The following is an 18,006-nucleotide window of genomic DNA, read 5'->3' as shown; positions in this document are numbered from 1 at the left end:
CAACCAACACCACACTTTTTGCATGGCCATCTAAAGTTTGATCAAATGATAGAGTGGAGGTATAGGTCCACAGATTCATAGATGTGAGTGGCCAGCTTCTGTTCAAGAAACATCAGTTTCAATAAGAAAGGTTATGCTGATGTTCTTTTAAATGATAAAAAGAAAAGGTTGTCCCTGTGCTTAATTAATTATGCACTATGCCATGAAGATATATGGAGGAGTAGAGGTATAGCTCCACCATTCTTGACATTGGCACTAGATGGAGGTGAGTGGTCAGCTTGACACCTCAGCCACTTTACTCTTGGGAAGGCACCCTGGGAACCCATTGGATAGGAGGCTGGGTGGGCCCCAGAGCTGGTCTGGACCCTGTGGAGAACTGAACCCTCGCCGTCCAGCCTGTAGCCCATTACCGTACCAAATGATCTGTCCCTACTCCTTCATTTAAATAATAAGAAAGAAATTTTTTGTTTAGTTTTTTCTGCAGTGTTTCATTATTGGATTATGATGATATTTCTGTCTGTGATTACAATGAAACTGATTTTGTACTCATGAAGAATGCTGTCTTCTGGGATGTGGCACCATATATATCTTGTGTGAACCGACGTTTCTGAAGAACGTATCACCTCCATCTTCAGGGTAGAAAAATCTGGGAGTGAGGAACCAGCTTGAGCAGGTGGCTGCAGACTGTACTCATAGATTTTGCTTCTTTTTTTTTCCCTTGCTGTATGCACTTTTCCTTTTGGAACACTGCTACATTCTTATGTTTCCTAAAATTTACACACATTTCCCCAATTTGTCCTTAAGCCTGATGATGAAAATTTACTCAGTTAATCAAATTACTCAACCACCTATGCTACCTGTTCTGCATCTGTCCGATAAGGTCCTTTAGTCTCTGAGCATCACAGTTTCCCCCGAACATATTACCAGTGTCTTTCAGGGTAGGTCATTGGTGCGGCTGTCAGCTTCTAGATGCATGGCCCAGCTCACCTGTGTAGTATAAGTTCACCACGATTACTATTTCCTCTGCTCACTTAGCTACTTAAATTCTTCTCTTCTTGCCTTTGTGACCACTCAGGACTTATCCAAAATGGGTTTCAGCCATTGAAGTACCAATACTATTTCCTGTAACCCTGGATCGGGGCCCTTACAAGATACTACCTCCGGGAGCTGGGAGGACTGGAGCTTGCCTGGGCAGGGGTGCTACCCCATGAAGTGTGGGTCTCTCAGATCACACCAGCTGCCCCTACCAGCAAAAATGATTTTTTTTTAGAAAAACATCCTGGCTCTGTGTGTGACTTTGGAGGAAGAAAAACTTTGCATAATGTCCTGTAGCCTCTGTAGATAAATTAGCTTGATTCTGCATGTTCCTTCCATTTCATACCCATTTTCTAGCAGTTTCTTTCTTTCTTCTACTGAATGCTTCTCTCTGTTCATAGCACTTTGTTCTCATGCCCAAAATATTGGGGCATTTGCTCAGAGCAAGAGTTGTGGAGTCAACAAAAGCCGGCCATTATTAGGCAGGCACCTGTAAACAACAACAGAGGAAGGCCTTTTCTGCGTGGGTTGTGCTGATAGCTGTGCACATAACAATGAAATATGTCATGCCATCATTAAGCAATAATAGGCAATAGAGGATAGCATTTTCTGCACAGTTTACATCTGTTAGAGAGAGCTGCTTCAATTTAGTTGCTGTTAGAAGCTGGTAGCTGAGGCCTGGGACAGTTCAGGAACCCAGCTGAAGGGGAATATCTGGCATTGGAAGCTGCTACCAACAGCAGTGAAGGTGTGACTGTAGATACTAGTGTAACAACGAACTGTAAAGTGTATTCATGAGTCGTGTGTTAAAAATACAGTCCAATAAATCTGATTACCAATCCAAAACCCTTCATGTCTTGTGCTTCAGAAACTGTCTCTGTGTACCATCATCAGGGTTTGATCAACTGCTGATGATGCGAGATGCAGCCAATGATATGTCTGGTTGCATAGGAAGTCTTCACTGTGTATTCTTGCCATCAGAGCTTCAAATGAAGTATCTGTCAATAGATGTTGGCATGGGAGCTGACCCTGTATTGAACCGATGTCTGATGGCAAAAAATAATTTTATCGTTAAGAGAGGCTCCTGGCTGTGGCAGTAATGTTCCTCATGAGGACACTTCTACACCATTTTTCTCAGCTTAATTACCCCTTGCCTTCGTAGTCCTACGAAGAACCTTGGGCACCTTTTCGACAACAGATTCCACTTCTTATCTGCTATTTGCCATTTGCTACCATCTCTGTCCTTTCCTGTCTTATGAATCATTCCATACATCTTGCAGACTTCTCAATCTGTGCTTTCCACTTCTACTTTCTGGATTACTTTCAAGAATCCTCTTAGCCACTCTTGTTTGATCTCAAATCCTCTCCTTTTAATATCCACAGCAGTTCAAGAGTTTTATACCATTTAGCGTTCCCTCAGTAATTTTTTCATCTCCATTTACCATTTTTTGCACTTCTTAACAAAGAATGTCTTTAATATATATTGTATTATATGTACAAGTATATAATTTATAAATGTAATAGTTGGGTGCTGACCAAATGTTGAAGATGTTTAATATGTACTATTGTTGCATTAGAGAAGTACATTTTGTATTTATCTGCATCTTGTAGATATAAATAATACAATTTGAAGTACTTAACCCATATTTATAGCCATTGACTAAATATTTCTCTAAATGTTCTTAGAGTAATATGTAAATATGCATGGGTGCCCACAGATTTTTCTTCAATTGGGAGTAGCCAGTTTTGTGAGGGGAGACAGGCAGAAAATTTTCTTACAAATCTACACTGAATGTTCAAGATAGAGAAATAAATTTTTAGTTCAATTTAATATTTAGTATGTGGGATTTGAGGTTCTTGCGGTAGTTATTGTGAATGGTTCCATCTTCCGGGGTATAACACTGAATCGTTTTGAAGGAATGTGTCACTTCCATCTTTAGGGTTGAAGACTAAGCCAAGCAAGAAACTGGAATGAAGCAGGCTGTAAGGATAGTGACATTTTGTCCAAAATGTTGGTTGTCTTTCAACAGACTACAAAGTGTTATACAGTGTTTACAGTATATGTTTATTCTTTTAACTCAGTTCATTTGTAATTTACATATGAGGCCTGGACTAACTTAACGCCAGTATGTTACAGTTAGGTCGGTTGCATTCTGTCCAACAATATTGGACAGCAGCTCAGTTGTGTAACTAACAATTGTAGTCTCATCTTCTGAGGTCACATTGAATGGCACTCCTGAGCTGGAGGTGGAATCAGCAGCCTTTCGTTAAGAGTGTTGGGGTTGGAATATGATATTCCTTTGAGGCCTTGCACCCTACCCACTTGCCTCTAAAATTCGTCAAAGTTCTGATTTCCTGTCATTTTCAAAATATCTTATGACTGTTGATTAAATTTGAGGAATACTTTGTACCAATCAGTTCAGAATCTTTTCTTATTCCCATCTTGTCTAGAAACCTGATGATTAAAATATACAAAACTACAAATTTTGCCCTTTGTTATGTATGGGTGGGAGACTGTCGCTCTCATTAAGTGAAGAATGCCGAGGATGATATAGGAGGATGAGGACAATGTATAGTGAGCAGCTTCATAATTTGTATCTTCAGTCAGTAACCTGGGATAACTCAGTCGGTATAGCGACAAGGTGTTTGAATGGGGTTTGATTGATGGCATGGGCAAGAGATTTTTCTCTCCTCCACAGCATCTAGACTGGCTCTGGGGCCCACTCACCTCCAGCTAGTGCCAAGTTCAAGAAAATGTGGGTCTATACATCCACTCCCCCATATGTCTTCATGGTGTAGTGCTTAATTAGCACTGTTAGCATTATTAGGAAGATCAAATAATGGAGGATGAGTTGAGTAGAGCATATAGCATGCATGGGAGGTAAATCTGGAGGGAAGCGGTCATTTGGAAAACCCAATTGTCAATGAGACAATAATGTGAAAACGGAACATAAAGAAGTAGGATAGGAGGATGCGCACTGCATTTGTCTGGCCTAGGATAGAGACCAATGGAGGACTCTTGTGAACATGGTAATAAACCTTAGGGTTCTGTAAAATGCTGGAAATTCTTGGAAGATTAACAATACCCACATTTTTTCTTCAGAAGCCAGTTTTTATGATATTCAGGTTTAAATATCTAAAGTGGCCTAACAAATCTTGGAAAACTGGGATGAGACACCATGTAGGCTCATAAATATGTACCAAACTATTCGGCTCAAATCTTCATGGACATCCCCCCCCTTGTCTGAGAGAACGTCAAAGTTTAGGAGAATAGACGCCATATTGCATTGCCAACAAGCTCCTGCTTGTTTTGGGCTTATTTTACGACTCAGACTATGTTATGTGCAGTGAATTATAAATTATGTGGAAGGAAGCGGTCGTGACATAGTGGAAGTACAATCCCAGCATGTACCTGAAAGGAGTGATAACAAATATACCACTGCCCTACCAGCAGCTGTACTGGACGACATTTCAATATGGCGGTACCTCCGGAAAACGAAGCAGGAGTGCCAACTCTTGGCCGGGAGGAAATTTATTCTATAAATTTGCAGCAAAGATCTTCCCGTCATATCGATAGCTACGCAATAAGCTCTTTCTGAATGAATTGGATGTGATCAGAAAAAGGCCCTGAGACACAGTAATTATCTACCATGACTTACGCGAGACGTGAACATAGGCACTGGAACCACTTCTCACTCATTTGGAAACAGTGGCTGTATTTAAACGACAATAAACTTTTATTCAGCATTAAAAATGTAAACGTAAAGCTATCCGTGGCTTTAATTAAATAAGTATCGCTCCAAGAAGACGTATGGAAGGATGGAGGAATAGCTTGCTGAACCATCGATAGTAGATGCAGGTGAATTATGCTCCCTCCGATCTACTCCAGAGTAAACAAGCCCTCGTTTTATCGGAGCTGGAGTGGGGCCCGTTGATGGTTTAGACCAGACCAGCGATGTCCAACTGGCGGCCCGCGACTTGATTTACTCCGGCCCCCCGCCAAGTCTCAGGTTTATTTTCAAAAATCTTAACTTTACAGCTGTATTGGCATAGAATTCAGTTTTTAATAGGACGTTTCATTAGCTTACAGCATTTTGCAATTGACTGTATACGTTCTTACCGAGGTGGACAGTTCAAACTGTTTTCTAATAACTGTGTTCATGTCATGGAAATTCCAAGTCCCCCAACCCTACTTCTGTAGGGAGATGACACTGAAGGGAAGACCGTAGTGGTGAAGGATTTATGACACCTTCAAAATAGTAACCATTCCCAGCTTGCTCGCGGGGATGGGATGTTTACCGTTTCTCTCGGCATCCTGGCCTTTGTTAAGTGCCAGTTTTAGCAGAAATGTCTCCCAGTTAGTGCGATTTTAGAAAGTGAAGTGTGATTATGGAGTGTTGAGTGTAGAACTGTTTTTCAATTAAAATTGTTTTTGAAGTTATTGTAAGTGATACAGCATGTCAAATAGTAAATTGAGAAAAGTTGATAGTGAAAATAGGGCGTTCAAATCTGAGTGGGAACATGACTATTTTTTTTATATTAAATAAAGACCACAAGCCACAGTGTTTAGTATGTTTTCAAGTGCTAGCAGTTTTAAAGGAGTACAACCTAAAGAGGCATTACATGACAAATCATAAACAGAAGTTCGGAAAACACTCTTGTGAATCAAGGAAAGTAGTCTGCGATCAGTTAAAGAAAAAACTTTTCCAGCAGAAATCTCTTTTTACCAATGAAACAAAACAACAAGAAGAAGCTTTGCTGGCTTCTTATTTCGTGACATATGAATTAATGAAAGCTAAAAAAGCGTTAAGTGATAGTGAATTAATTAAGAACTGTGCGATAAAGATGGCAGAAGCTTTCAATGAAAATAAGGTAGGAAACAAATTTCAAACAGTGCCCCTTTCAAAACAGACTGTTACTAGGAGGCTGGAAGATGTTAGCAACCAGATATCTAATAATGTGAAAGACATTATCGCTAACTGTTCCCATTTCTCAATTGCCCTCGATGAAAGCACAGATGTTTCGGATACTAATCAGTTGCTGATATTTGTTCGTGCAATTAAGGAAGATTTTACAATTTTCGAAGAGTTGTTAGAAATGTTCTCTTTACACAGCACAACTAGAGGTGTCGATATTTGTAACGCTGTTAAGAGTGCAGTGGAGGAATTCGGTGGTTTTGAAAAATTGTCCTCCGTAGTAACAGATGGCGCTAAATCAATGACAGGGACAATAAGCGGTTTTGTTGGATTTTTAAGACAGAATCAAATTACTGTACCTACCTTGCATTGTATTATACATCAGGAGGCTCTATGTGCCAAATCAATTAAACTGCCTACCACCATGGCTACTGTCACAAAAATTACTAATTTGATCAGAGGAGGAAATCGATTACTCATTCACATACAATTTCTGGCCCTCTTGGAAGAAATGGATTCTGCTTACGGGGACCTGCTTCTGCACACTGAAGTAAGATGGTTAAGCCGTGGGAAATGTCTGGTACGGTTCTTTGAACTCCGTCATGAAATAGCAACATTCCTAAGAGAAGAGGTTACGAATTCTGCTGAACTGCAGAATGATCTCGAAGACGTCGAATTCTTGAGAAACTTGGCCTTTCTCACTGATATCACTCAACACTTGAATGTCCTGAATCTGCAATTGCAAGGCAAGAAGCAGACAATATGTCAGATGGTTGGCTTTGTTGACAGTTTCCGTAAAAAGCTACATTTATTTAAGTCTGCATTGGACAAAAATAACCTTCTACATTTCCCTTGCTGTCGGAAACTCTCAGAAGAAGAAGAAGGCTTGGAGTTTAGGGACTACACTGAAATTATTGAAGATTTGTCTTCAGAGTTCGACCGACGATTTAACGATTTTGAAAGCTTTCGACCTGATATTTCTTTATTCAGTAATCCTATACATTGTGATATAGAATCTCAGCCAGGTCATCTGCAATTAGAGCTTTGTGAACTTCAATGTGACCCATCCTTAAACACATCTCAGGTTACTGGAATTGACTTTTGGAAACTGCTTTCACCAGAACGTTACCCACTGTTACGAAATTGGGCTCTCAAACTTTGCTCTGTTTTTGCAAGTACTTACATATGCGAAACAGCGTTTTCATCACTGAAGCATGTAAAGTCTAAGAAGAGGAACAGGCTTTCATATGTCGTGTTATCACATATTCTTCGAGTGGCAACCTCACAATTAGAAGTGGATTTATATCATTGGTTTCCAGTTTTATGAAACCACAGTGCTCTCATTAAAGCAGTGTGTATATGAGGATTTAGGTATAATCATTAGATCATAAAAACTATGATTGAAAGTCTTTTGTGCCCATCCCTGCTGAAAGAGGAATTTGTGCTGTTTTATGGTAAGTAATTGCAAATTTCAAGGCATTTTATTTTTCTTTCTTAAATTATAATTGCATTTTTCCCCGGCATATATAAAACTAAACATAAGGCATGATCTGGCCAGTGTTTCTTTAAGAAAAAATGCTCTGAGGGTAGAAGTGATAGAAGGCAATAAAATCGATTGGTGAAATTTTCAATATCGGCTTAATATTATTTGTGTAACGTAAAATTTAAATGCATAGGTTTAACTGCGCTTATTTTTACACGGGTTGTGACTGGTTCAGTTTGGGGGGCAATACTCCCCGACCACTCTTCTGAAAGAAACACTGTATCTGGCCCCTGATGGTGTTCTATAAACTAAATTTGGCCCTCGAGATGTATTAGGTTGGCCAACGCTGGTTTAGACGGTTATTACCTCAACAATTTTTGATGACGTAGCATTCGTGTTACTGATGAGAGGAATTTATGAAGTACTCCATTGAGATCATTGAGATGGCCTCATATGACCTGAATACCACATATCATGACTATTGGTTCAAGAATTCAGGCGAAATTGTTATTACCTCTGCACTTTGAGAGGCTGATGGGAGGGAGTTATGAAGTGCGTCGTTAGGATGTTACAGACACGTAGACACATAGGCAGCAAAGTGATGTCATAAGCCTACTTTTATTTTTTTCAAAATAAGTCTAAAAAATACAATAGTGAAAACCGCATTGTTTTGTTTCACAGTTGAATGCTGATGTGGGAAGGGAAAACAGCTTTAGCCCCAGATCTGAAATCAACGTATAATAATTAGTTTTAAATTAGCATTGTAACATTGTTGATTAGTAACATTCTTGCAATCTTTTTTCGTTGCCGAATTCTCAATGCCGGTCGCCATATTTTTTGTTCAGTGTACGGAATTAGAACAGGAAGTACATCATGCCATTCTGTTCCCATTTCACCAGAGACAATAAGTGAACTATGTACCAGGTGGCGTGTACCCGATCCATAACAACCTTTCAAGAATGAACACAAAAAGTTAGGAGAGAGAAAAAATAGAGTAACATCGATATATGTGTATTGTATGCGCATGTGCCCTTTGACAGGCTTTCATTCCAAATTACAGTTCATCGACGTACAGGCAGTTGTTGCATCCACTATTCTGGTTTAGCGTTTTCATTTGACGGGATTCCTTTGTAGCGTGACTAACATTAATTGTATTTTGTATAAGATTTATTATTCTTTTCTTTGGAGAGATTACGTGTCTCCTCTTTGTGGCGCCTAATTCCCTTCCCGTAGCCTAGTTTCTTCACCTTTTGGACAAGGTGTCGATATTTTTGCACTAGTGTTTACATCCTTCCCCTCCTTATCTCCAGAATTTATTGACACCTTTGTCTGAATTGTTTACGAAGCTTATAAAAGCAGACACAGTCCGGGCGGGAGAGGAGAAGGTTTCCAGCCACACCGACTAGTAACAACTGCCAAAATTCCTAAAATGGTGAGTAACGGTCTTGACAAAGCACGTTTCACGATTACAGCTCTGGCACAATGTTTGTTATATGATTCTTTGCGTTCTCTCCTACTGTAGCCTTTTTATCACGCTTTGTATCCTTAAACAAAGGCAAGGAGTATGAAAGTAGAAGTTTAGGGAGCAGGGATCTTACATAGTTATCTCTTTTAGATCACATTACACGATTGTATTGTTGCGATAGCCGATCACCGTTGCCGAGCGGTCTAAAGCATGAAATGTCTTCGCCCGCTCAAACACTGGGATCGTGGTTTCGAATCCCATGTGAGGTATGGATGTCTGTGTTGTTCTGTGTGTAAGGGGGCTGATACCCCGTCCAAGAACTCCTGCCGACTGTCTTAAGATTAAGAAAACTTAATTTAAACAAAGCGTTTCACGGATGCCCTATGCTCCAAAGTGGGAGCAACAAGAATAGAAGAGTTTTGCGATGACAACAAAGTACTTATACGCTTACTTCAAATCTCCTTCAACAACAGAAGTTCATATTTGTTCTTTCTCTAGTATGTGGGTTTTCAAACATGATACAATCCTGATTACCAGGGCCCGGATTTTGATGACCTGAAAACATTTAAAAAATGACCGAAAAAATCCAGAAAAAGTCCAAAAAATTACCCCCAAAATGATAAAATGACCTTAAACCTAAAAATGTAAAAAAAAATGACAAAAAAAATACCTATAAAATTTACATTTCTGTAACCAGCAGCTCATATCCGAGATTTCTACAGGGTGATTCACGAAGTTTTACCCCGGCTTATGGTACATATTCCTGGGGTTATTTCCTGCAAAATTTCCTTATAAACTTGTGGTCGATTTTCAATAGTTATGGAGTAACAATAGATTTTCGAAACGCATCATTGTGAATGCAGCGCTATGCTTCAGCGTGGGCGACCATACGTTCCAGTCAGCTATGTCAGCAGATAAGATAGACCGGTTTGAATGTTGCGCGTAGGTAGATAGGCAGAGCGGTTCGTACGCGTGCGACGCATTGTGTTGACGTGCAGGGAGACATTTTTTAAAATCTTATGTAAATCCAGTCGTCTTCTAAAGCACTACAGTTTAAAGGAAATAGATTGATAGAAGGGTGTGATATGCAACCATTGGTATGTTTACAGAGTGGGATGCTGAAAATAATGTAATTTTGTAACACAAAATCGATGAAGAATGTTGCACAATGCAAAATTAAGAAATTGAGAAAAAAAATGGTTTTAGAATGCTTCTTTCCTAAAACATTAACGATTTAAAAAGTGTTTGTATTGTATTTCTAATTTGTTTTGACTGAAATTTAAAGAAAAAAGATTTTTCGCAGTGTTCAAATTACTGTATCTCTTTAATTATGAGTTGGATAACATTAGTATATTAACATTTTTTGTTCCAAATTACCTCAGGAATGCCCTCCCTAAGTGGGGGTAAAACTTCGTGAATCACCCTGTATATTTAAGAGCATCACATAGGATACAAGGAAAAAAAGATGACATGTCATCAAAATCCGGGCCCTGCTGATTACTATATGCAGCCATTTTGTTATAAATTAACAAAATGACAAGAAGAAAGAGGAAATTGCATGCTTTTATCAACCTCTGCAGTTTTCCTTATGGTTATGATAGCACCTATTTGTTCGAAAAGCAGAATATGCGAAACTCGTTCGAAAAAAATAAAAAAAGCAGAAGACATAGGCGTCTTCCACCGTGCACCCTCCACCACAGCACTGATTTTAGGGAATCACTCATGGAGCTGAGCCCTTCTGGAGAAGCCGCCAATTCTGTAGCTACTCAAGGACTTCCCGGCATTTATGGAACCCGAAGGTTCATTGCCGGATTCACAGGAGCCCTCCACCGGTCCTTAACCTAAGCCAGATTTATCCAGTCCATACAACCTCATCCTATCTAAGACCCATTTTAATGTTTTCCACCCACCTACGCCTTGGTCGTCCCAGTGGTCTCTTTCTAGCTGGCTTTCCCACCAATATCCTATGTGCATTTAGGGAATATAATTACCTTAATCCCATAGTTAAACCTACAAGCGTATTGTTGTGTGTGTATATGTATTGAACACCACTTGGTTTAACATCAACGCTCTGTATTTTGCCCACAGAATGTGATTTTCTTTCTGCGATTAAAATGCTGTCTGTGTTCAGTAAGATCACTTTATGACGACCTTGGTTCCATTTTCATTTTCAAAATATATAATCTAGTAACTTTCTTATGATTACATAGCGATTTACATCATTATCTGATAATAACCTACTTTCAGAGACGTTTTACACACAGACTCTGTATCTATCTACCTCTGTAATCCTTTTGTTGGACGTTGACGGCTTTTTCTGTTTCTTAATTATATTTACAGTCTGTAGGACTCCTTGGACGGGCGATCAGCCCTCGCAAGGCTCATACCTACACAGAATAGACACACACAGACATCCATGCTTGAGTGGGATTCGAACCCACGATCCCCGCTTTCGAGCGAGCGAAAACATTTCATGCCTTAGACAGCGTGGCCACCGTGATCGCTGATCAGCTTTAGACACTGTCTGGAGTAATTTAAATATGTATTTTTTGCTCTAATTTATTTATTCAGCTTCCATGACGTTATGTACAACATGAACTGAATTGATTATTCCTCCTGTGAACGGAACGGACCATCCTATTGCCGACACTGTGGCGACATAAAATGATTTTGTATGAAATGCACCAGAGGTTTTCAAACTTTAGCGGATAGAAAATGTCGCGTGGTCAGCGCAACGGATCCCCACGGCCGTTAATCTCGGTTTTCTAGACCGGAGCCGCTATTTCCTTGAAATAGCTCCTCAAGTATCCTCATGAGGCTGAGTGGACCCCGTTCCAGACCCACTACTTCTCAGACAATCTGTTAGGGCCGGGAATCGAACCCGGGATCTCTGGATCTGTAGCCAGAAACTCTGACCACTAGACCACAGAGTTGGCACCAACTTCACCGACAAGCGGCGGTCGCTCCATCGATATAGTTCGCTTGCGGACTACAGGCCACGGAGTTTGTTGTTTTGTTGCACCAGAGGTTTTCAAACTTTTTAATATTGTGACCCTCTGAACTAACACGACATACATGCGACCCCCCATACCTAAATCTCTTAATATAGCTAACACTAATGAGTTCAGTATCCAGCACATTTACCTGTATAGCTGCAGCTACATTTTCCGAAAGCAACTATAGACCTTACTTACTTCGCTTGGATAAAATGGCGTTTCAAATTTTTGTAGAATTCGGCGAACCCTCTCCTTCCAGGGGGTTGTGACCCATAGTTTGAAAACAACTACTTTGCTGTGAGGTCTTCACAGACGTTTCGGAGGACATTATTGCCTCAATTTTCAGGATTGAAATATAATCTAAGCAACCAAAAGAAGCAAACAGCTATCATGCTGCTTGCAGGTTGTTTTGCTTACTCTTCGAACCTAAAGATAAAGGCATTACTTTCCTCCGAAACGTCGATAGTACTCTTCTACAGTGCTCCTCGTATTCACTCATTCGTGGAGCTGAGCCTTTCTTGAGAAGCCGTCAGTTGTGCAGCTACTCAAGAACTTCCCAGCATTTTATGGAACCCGAAGGTTCATTACCGTGTTCATAAGATCCCTGCACTGGTCCATATCCTGAGCCAGATCAATCTAATCCATACCATCCCATCCTATCTCTCTAAGATCCATTTTAATATTGTCCACCCACCTACGTCTTCGTCTTCATAGTGGTCTCTTTCCTTCTGGCTTTCCCACCAATATCCTATATGCATTCTTCTTCTCCCCTATTCTTGCTACATGCCCTGCCCATCCCATCCTCCTCGACTTGATCAGTCTAATTATACTTCGAGAAGAGTACAAGTTATGAAGCTCCACATTATGCAGTTTCCTCCTTGTACTGTTTGTATAATAATGTAAATTTGAGTACTTAACATCTGAAGTAAAGGAAAGATTCGAACTGCGCACATCTGGCACAAGGGTAGGCACTCCGTCGGAAATTTCCCGTTCATTGGGAGTGTGTCGTAACCTTCTTTAGCGTCTATTGATTTGTATGCAACCGTATTTCTGAATTTTTCATAAAACAACTCGTACGACACAACGCGCATGAGCAGAAGTCGATCAGAAGCTGATTACCCAACAGAGGATCGATCGGCTACATTTCTGCCCTCATTATGTGACAAAGTATTTCCATTTTCTGATTATGAAACCTGGACTGAGCCATAACTCAGGAGGTTTGGCACTGTCTTCTCAACCCGGAGCGTCAAGTTCAATCTCGGATAGTTTCATCTGAGATTCGTTGTGGACTGAGGGGCAGTCTCTTCGATTTTCCCGTCCCAATCATCATTTCACCATTGCTGAATACTCAGCTCTCACGCCTCTTGAGATGTGGTGTTGCCCTGACCAGGCAGCACAGTATCAGATCCTTGGTCTTTCATTTGGGGGCTTCGTCTCAGCCCCGGCACTTGGCTGGGTGCAGCGATGAAGTATTTTATTATAAAACTGAATTTGATATACATTTTTATATTTGTTTGGGCTCAAGGAGAAGCGGATCCAGAGGTAAGTTTTGAAATGACGAAATATGAAGCAATGCTGATGTTTCATTGTATTCATCCGTGTTTTGAACAATATTTGCCCCTTAACTGTTTAATGTAAAGGAGAGGGAAGAAGGAATGGGGAAAGGAATGACGATAGAACGTACAAATAAACAGAATGGAAATGGAATACTGAAGAAAGGAGGTCAAGATACGAAAGTGAAACATTTTAGTGATACCGACGTTTCAGAGGAAAGTTAGTTTTGAGGGTTTCGCAGTGGAGATTATTCAGATTTGGTGGTATGGGTTGTGATATCGCTAGTCTTGTACCGTAACATTGCGGAGATACAAGCTCCCTCCATCTTCAGGGTTGAATTTCTACACAGAAGACCACATTATATGTAAGGGATTCCCATAATTAAAAATTTACTGTGTGTCAGAGGAGTTTCAAGTCTGCCAGAACTGAGACACGCAGTGCCGTTGAATGGGACACGAGAGATCAATAAATGATCGTTTAAATTTCTCCAATAGGGGGAAGTGCTGAAGCTGTAACTGTGAAGGCCGAGAGGCCCCAATTTCTTGAGATTTCTTTCAATTTCCCGTTTTTATAATTGCTATACTGAGACATAGACTGTCTTAGCTGAGGCTTTTGTTTCTTCGGAACCGCCGGGCAAATCATAGATTAGCTCCAAAACGCAGGTCAAGTCCTGTTCCTTATACGTCCTTTCGAGGTCATCTTTACTAATAATTCTGTTATTCGACCCGATATATAATCTGGCCTATTTACCGCTTTATTAAGTAACAGGTAAGTGGGCCGCGCCATAGCTCAAACGGTTAGTCGCTGGCTTCCCACCGCGGCGGCCCGGGTTCGATCACGGGTCTAGTTAAGTGGGATTTGTGGTGGAAAAGTGGCGCTGGGGCAGGTTTTGTCCGAGTACTTCGGTTTCCCCTGCCAATCTTCATTTCACCAATTGCTCCACAATCACCCTCACCTATCATCTGGGGCTGGTACAATAGGCCAGAAGTGACCTCAGTACAAGGGACTTAGTCCCACCCCACTAGCAATAAAATAAAAGTAAAAGGTAAAGGAATACGTAACTATGAATGTCGGACTTCAAAAATTATGCTATGACCGTTGCTAGGAAGCGACTCGGTAAGAACATTCCAGAAGTTACGCTCACAACAATAGAAGGACATCCGTTGCTGGGTAACGAACCAATAACCATGCATTCTTAAGAATGAAAGGTGTTTTTTGTTTCTTTACCCAACAATGGTTGTCCATATATTGTTGAGAGCGTAATTTTGCAAATATTTTACTGAGACGTTGCCTAGCAATTGTTATATGCGTCATATGCTCCCTCCTACATGCGTACCGCCTTTTCTTCTTCCGAGGGCTCTACTTGGTCTCCTCGTGGCTCGGTTTTTCCTGCGGTTACTATTCAGGAATGTGTTTTACTGAGCAGTTGCCTAGTAATGGTCACATGCATAACATAACTCCGTGGCCTATAGTCCACAAGAGAACTATACCGACCGAGTGACCGCCGCTTGTCGGCGAAGCGAATAGAGGGTATCGCGTGGTCAGCGCTACTGATCCCCACGGCCGTTAATCTCGGTTTTCTGGATCGAAGCTGCTATTTCCTTGAAATAGCTCCTAAATTATACTACGAGGCTGAGTGGACCCCGTTCCAGACCCACTACTTTTCAGAAAATCTGGTAGCGCCGGTAATCGAACGCGGGACCTCTGGAACTCTGACCACTAGACAACAGAAGCAGTCTAATATGCGTCACAATACGTTATATTAGTAAATCCGTATATCAAACGTTGGTGGGTTCTACTCGTCGAATAACTGGAAATTTTGAACAAATTTTCATACACATATTTCTGGACATTATTCATTGTCATGTTGTGATTTAAGAAGACAATGTCCGGAGACAGAGACTAGCTCTATCGATTGGGCTCAGCTGAGTAGGCTATACCAGAAGACGGAGACAACCCAATGTCCGAAACGTGTTTTAAATAAAAACAGGACAGTGAATAATCTTCAGAAACATAATATTTTATCAGACTATCACTATACCATTGTGACAGACTTCTAGATCTTACAAAGGCTCCTATCATCGCTATGTTTGGAATATTCATTAGAAGCGTAACATTCATTGAAATATAAAATTATATATAAAATGTTAGCCACACAACATATGCTCAGCTAACAGTTTCTGCCAGATGGCCGACACGTTTTGCCACATAGCGTCATCAGATAACTCAATACACTCGTACACTTTTATATCACGGGGGGGAATACATCTGGTATTTATATGTAGTTTTGCCTAATGGATCCTTTGGCCTCTCAGATGCTTATTAAATCTTACAATTGTTCTCACGTATGGTATTAAATTATCACAAAGTAGTTGAATTGGCGGAAAGTAATGGTCACATGTAAAAGTCATTTAGCGTCGAACACTGCGAGTATAAGAATATTTTTAACGTTCTGCTTGCCCCTTACATCTTGTTCAGTGCTTGCCTTACTCTTTGACCCTAAAGAAGGAGGCAATAAGTTCTTCCGGAACGCTGTTCGCCTGTGAGAACCTTAAATCCAGAAAAATTTGTTATTATTTCAGTAAATTAGGTGAGGGTTTTATGGATATTTTGTATAAGTATGACTCCTTCCAACTGAAAAATTTGGGTAGTGACATTCAAACGGATGACCTAAGTAATTTTAAAATTTATCGCCAGGTTGTCCGCCAAATTAGGACTGCCAACATTGGACGTTTATTGGTAAAAACAAGACAGAAAAGTTAACCCTACAATTTATCTTCAACGACAAATACATACATACGTTCAGACTTCCTGGTTTGTTGTTATAAGGTAAGGCCTTATTGTCTGACATGAAAATCTTTTGTTGTTCTTGTAAATGAAAATCTAAGAACCTTTTGAGGTTAAGTTTTATGCTTCGTTTCTATGTTATGCGTTCATGGTTGGCAGCGCTAACGTGGCCGTTTTAAATTTAATTGGGCCGCCCATTAATATCTTAAGTACCAAATATTTTCCTATGTGCTCATTTAAATTATGGATTTGAATGGGTAAGAAAAATCTATCACAGTTCTTGCTTTCTCATATATGTAGTATATACGAGAAAGTATTGTGATGGTGAAAAGATTTATTTTGAAATTTTGGCGGATTTAGATGTTCCCCGCGCTGCCCTTACCACTGGAATACGAAAAAATTGGTTCTTGGTATGTCCCCTCTCGGTCCGTAGTATTACTACACTCCGTAGTATTGCCTTGACCTGTTGTGGGACAGACTGTGTTTATGTTCTCTATTCCGGAGCCTTTCCGGTGAACATGAGTATTCCAGCTATTAAAATGTCGGTTCTTCAGATTAGCACAAAACCACAAATTGTCGATCTTCCCGAAAACGGCTGTAACGATTTTGATTATATTTCAGTAACATATTGATCCCATAAATAAAATTGCAAGGGCTGTTTCTTCAGATACACGTACTAGGGGCACACACACGAAATTTCGATTTTGTTGAAATCGACTTTATTGTTCGGTATTCAGCAACGAACATTGGTCTGCGGGGCAACAATCGATTTCAGTTCCGAGGTAACTTAATCAAGTCGCGTCACCGGAATGGAGGACAAAATCAGACAATTGGAAAATGTGGCAGAGTTGAGATGTTTGAGAACTACAGCAACAAATCAGAATTTGATTCCTGATGAAACTGAGAGCAGTCTGATTTCGAGATAATGCTTGCTACTATACACGTACAGTTTAGAACCGTTTGTTGCCTTGTCTAAAAACGTAAAAATTAGAATAGGCATATACCACCTACATTTTAGCTTGTAGTCTTATATGGGTGGAATCTTGAGATGTGACATAGATATGTGATATGTGAACATAGATTGGGGGTGTTTGAAAACAGGGTGCTGAGGAGAATATTTGGATCGAAGAGACATGAAGTGGCAGGAGGTTGGAGAAAACTGCATAATGAGGAACCTCATAACTTCTAATCTTCGCCTAGTATAATTAGAATGATCAAGTCAAGGAGGATGAGATGGATAAGACATGGAGCAGGAATGGGGTAGACGAGGAATATGTACAGGATTCTGGTGAGAAAGTCAGAAGGAAAGAGGCCACTAGGACTACCTAGATGTATGTGGTACGGTAACATAAAAACAATGGATCTTTGAGAAGCACAGTGGGGTAGTATAAAATTGATTAATCTGGCTCTGTAGAAGGGCCCTTCTCCATGGAAATACAGTAGAACTTGGTTATAACGTCATCAAAGGGACCTAAAAATAGTGTCGTTATAAACGAATGTCGTTGTAACCGAAATGGGCACTTCTACAGTAGCCTTATGTTAGTCACGTAAAAATCTACCAAAAACAGAGTTAAAATGTTGCATTTTTTAGTGAAATACGTAGTTAAGTACAGACTAACGTAACATTAACGTGGAATAGCCCAAATGTGTAATATCAAAGACATATTACAGCGCTTTTCACTGACAATACACACCGCACTAATACTGTACTTTAAAGTAAAGGTAGGCCTACTCACCAAATTACAGTAGATTACATCAATTATTGTGCCT

General features: G+C 40.2%; 1 protein-coding gene across 1 annotated transcript in view; it reads left to right on the top strand.

Annotated features, from left to right (window-relative positions):
- The first annotated feature begins 8,505 nt into the window (after nt 1–8,505).
- LOC111865355 (tubulin alpha-1C chain) overlaps nt 8,506–18,006 on the top strand; it is a 55,891-nt gene continuing 46,390 nt past the window's right edge. The window contains exon 1 of the mRNA XM_023853303.2: nt 8,506–8,866. Within this exon, the coding sequence (XP_023709071.1) occupies nt 8,864–8,866 (3 nt within the window). The 5' untranslated portion in view covers nt 8,506–8,863. The remainder of the gene's footprint in view (nt 8,867–18,006) is intronic.

The sequence above is a fragment of the Cryptotermes secundus genome, unplaced genomic scaffold, assembly GCF_002891405.2.
Source record: "Cryptotermes secundus unplaced genomic scaffold, Csec_1.0 scaffold17, whole genome shotgun sequence".
Classification (NCBI taxonomy): domain Eukaryota; kingdom Metazoa; phylum Arthropoda; class Insecta; order Blattodea; family Kalotermitidae; genus Cryptotermes; species Cryptotermes secundus.
This window is presented reverse-complemented; position numbering and strand designations above follow the sequence as displayed.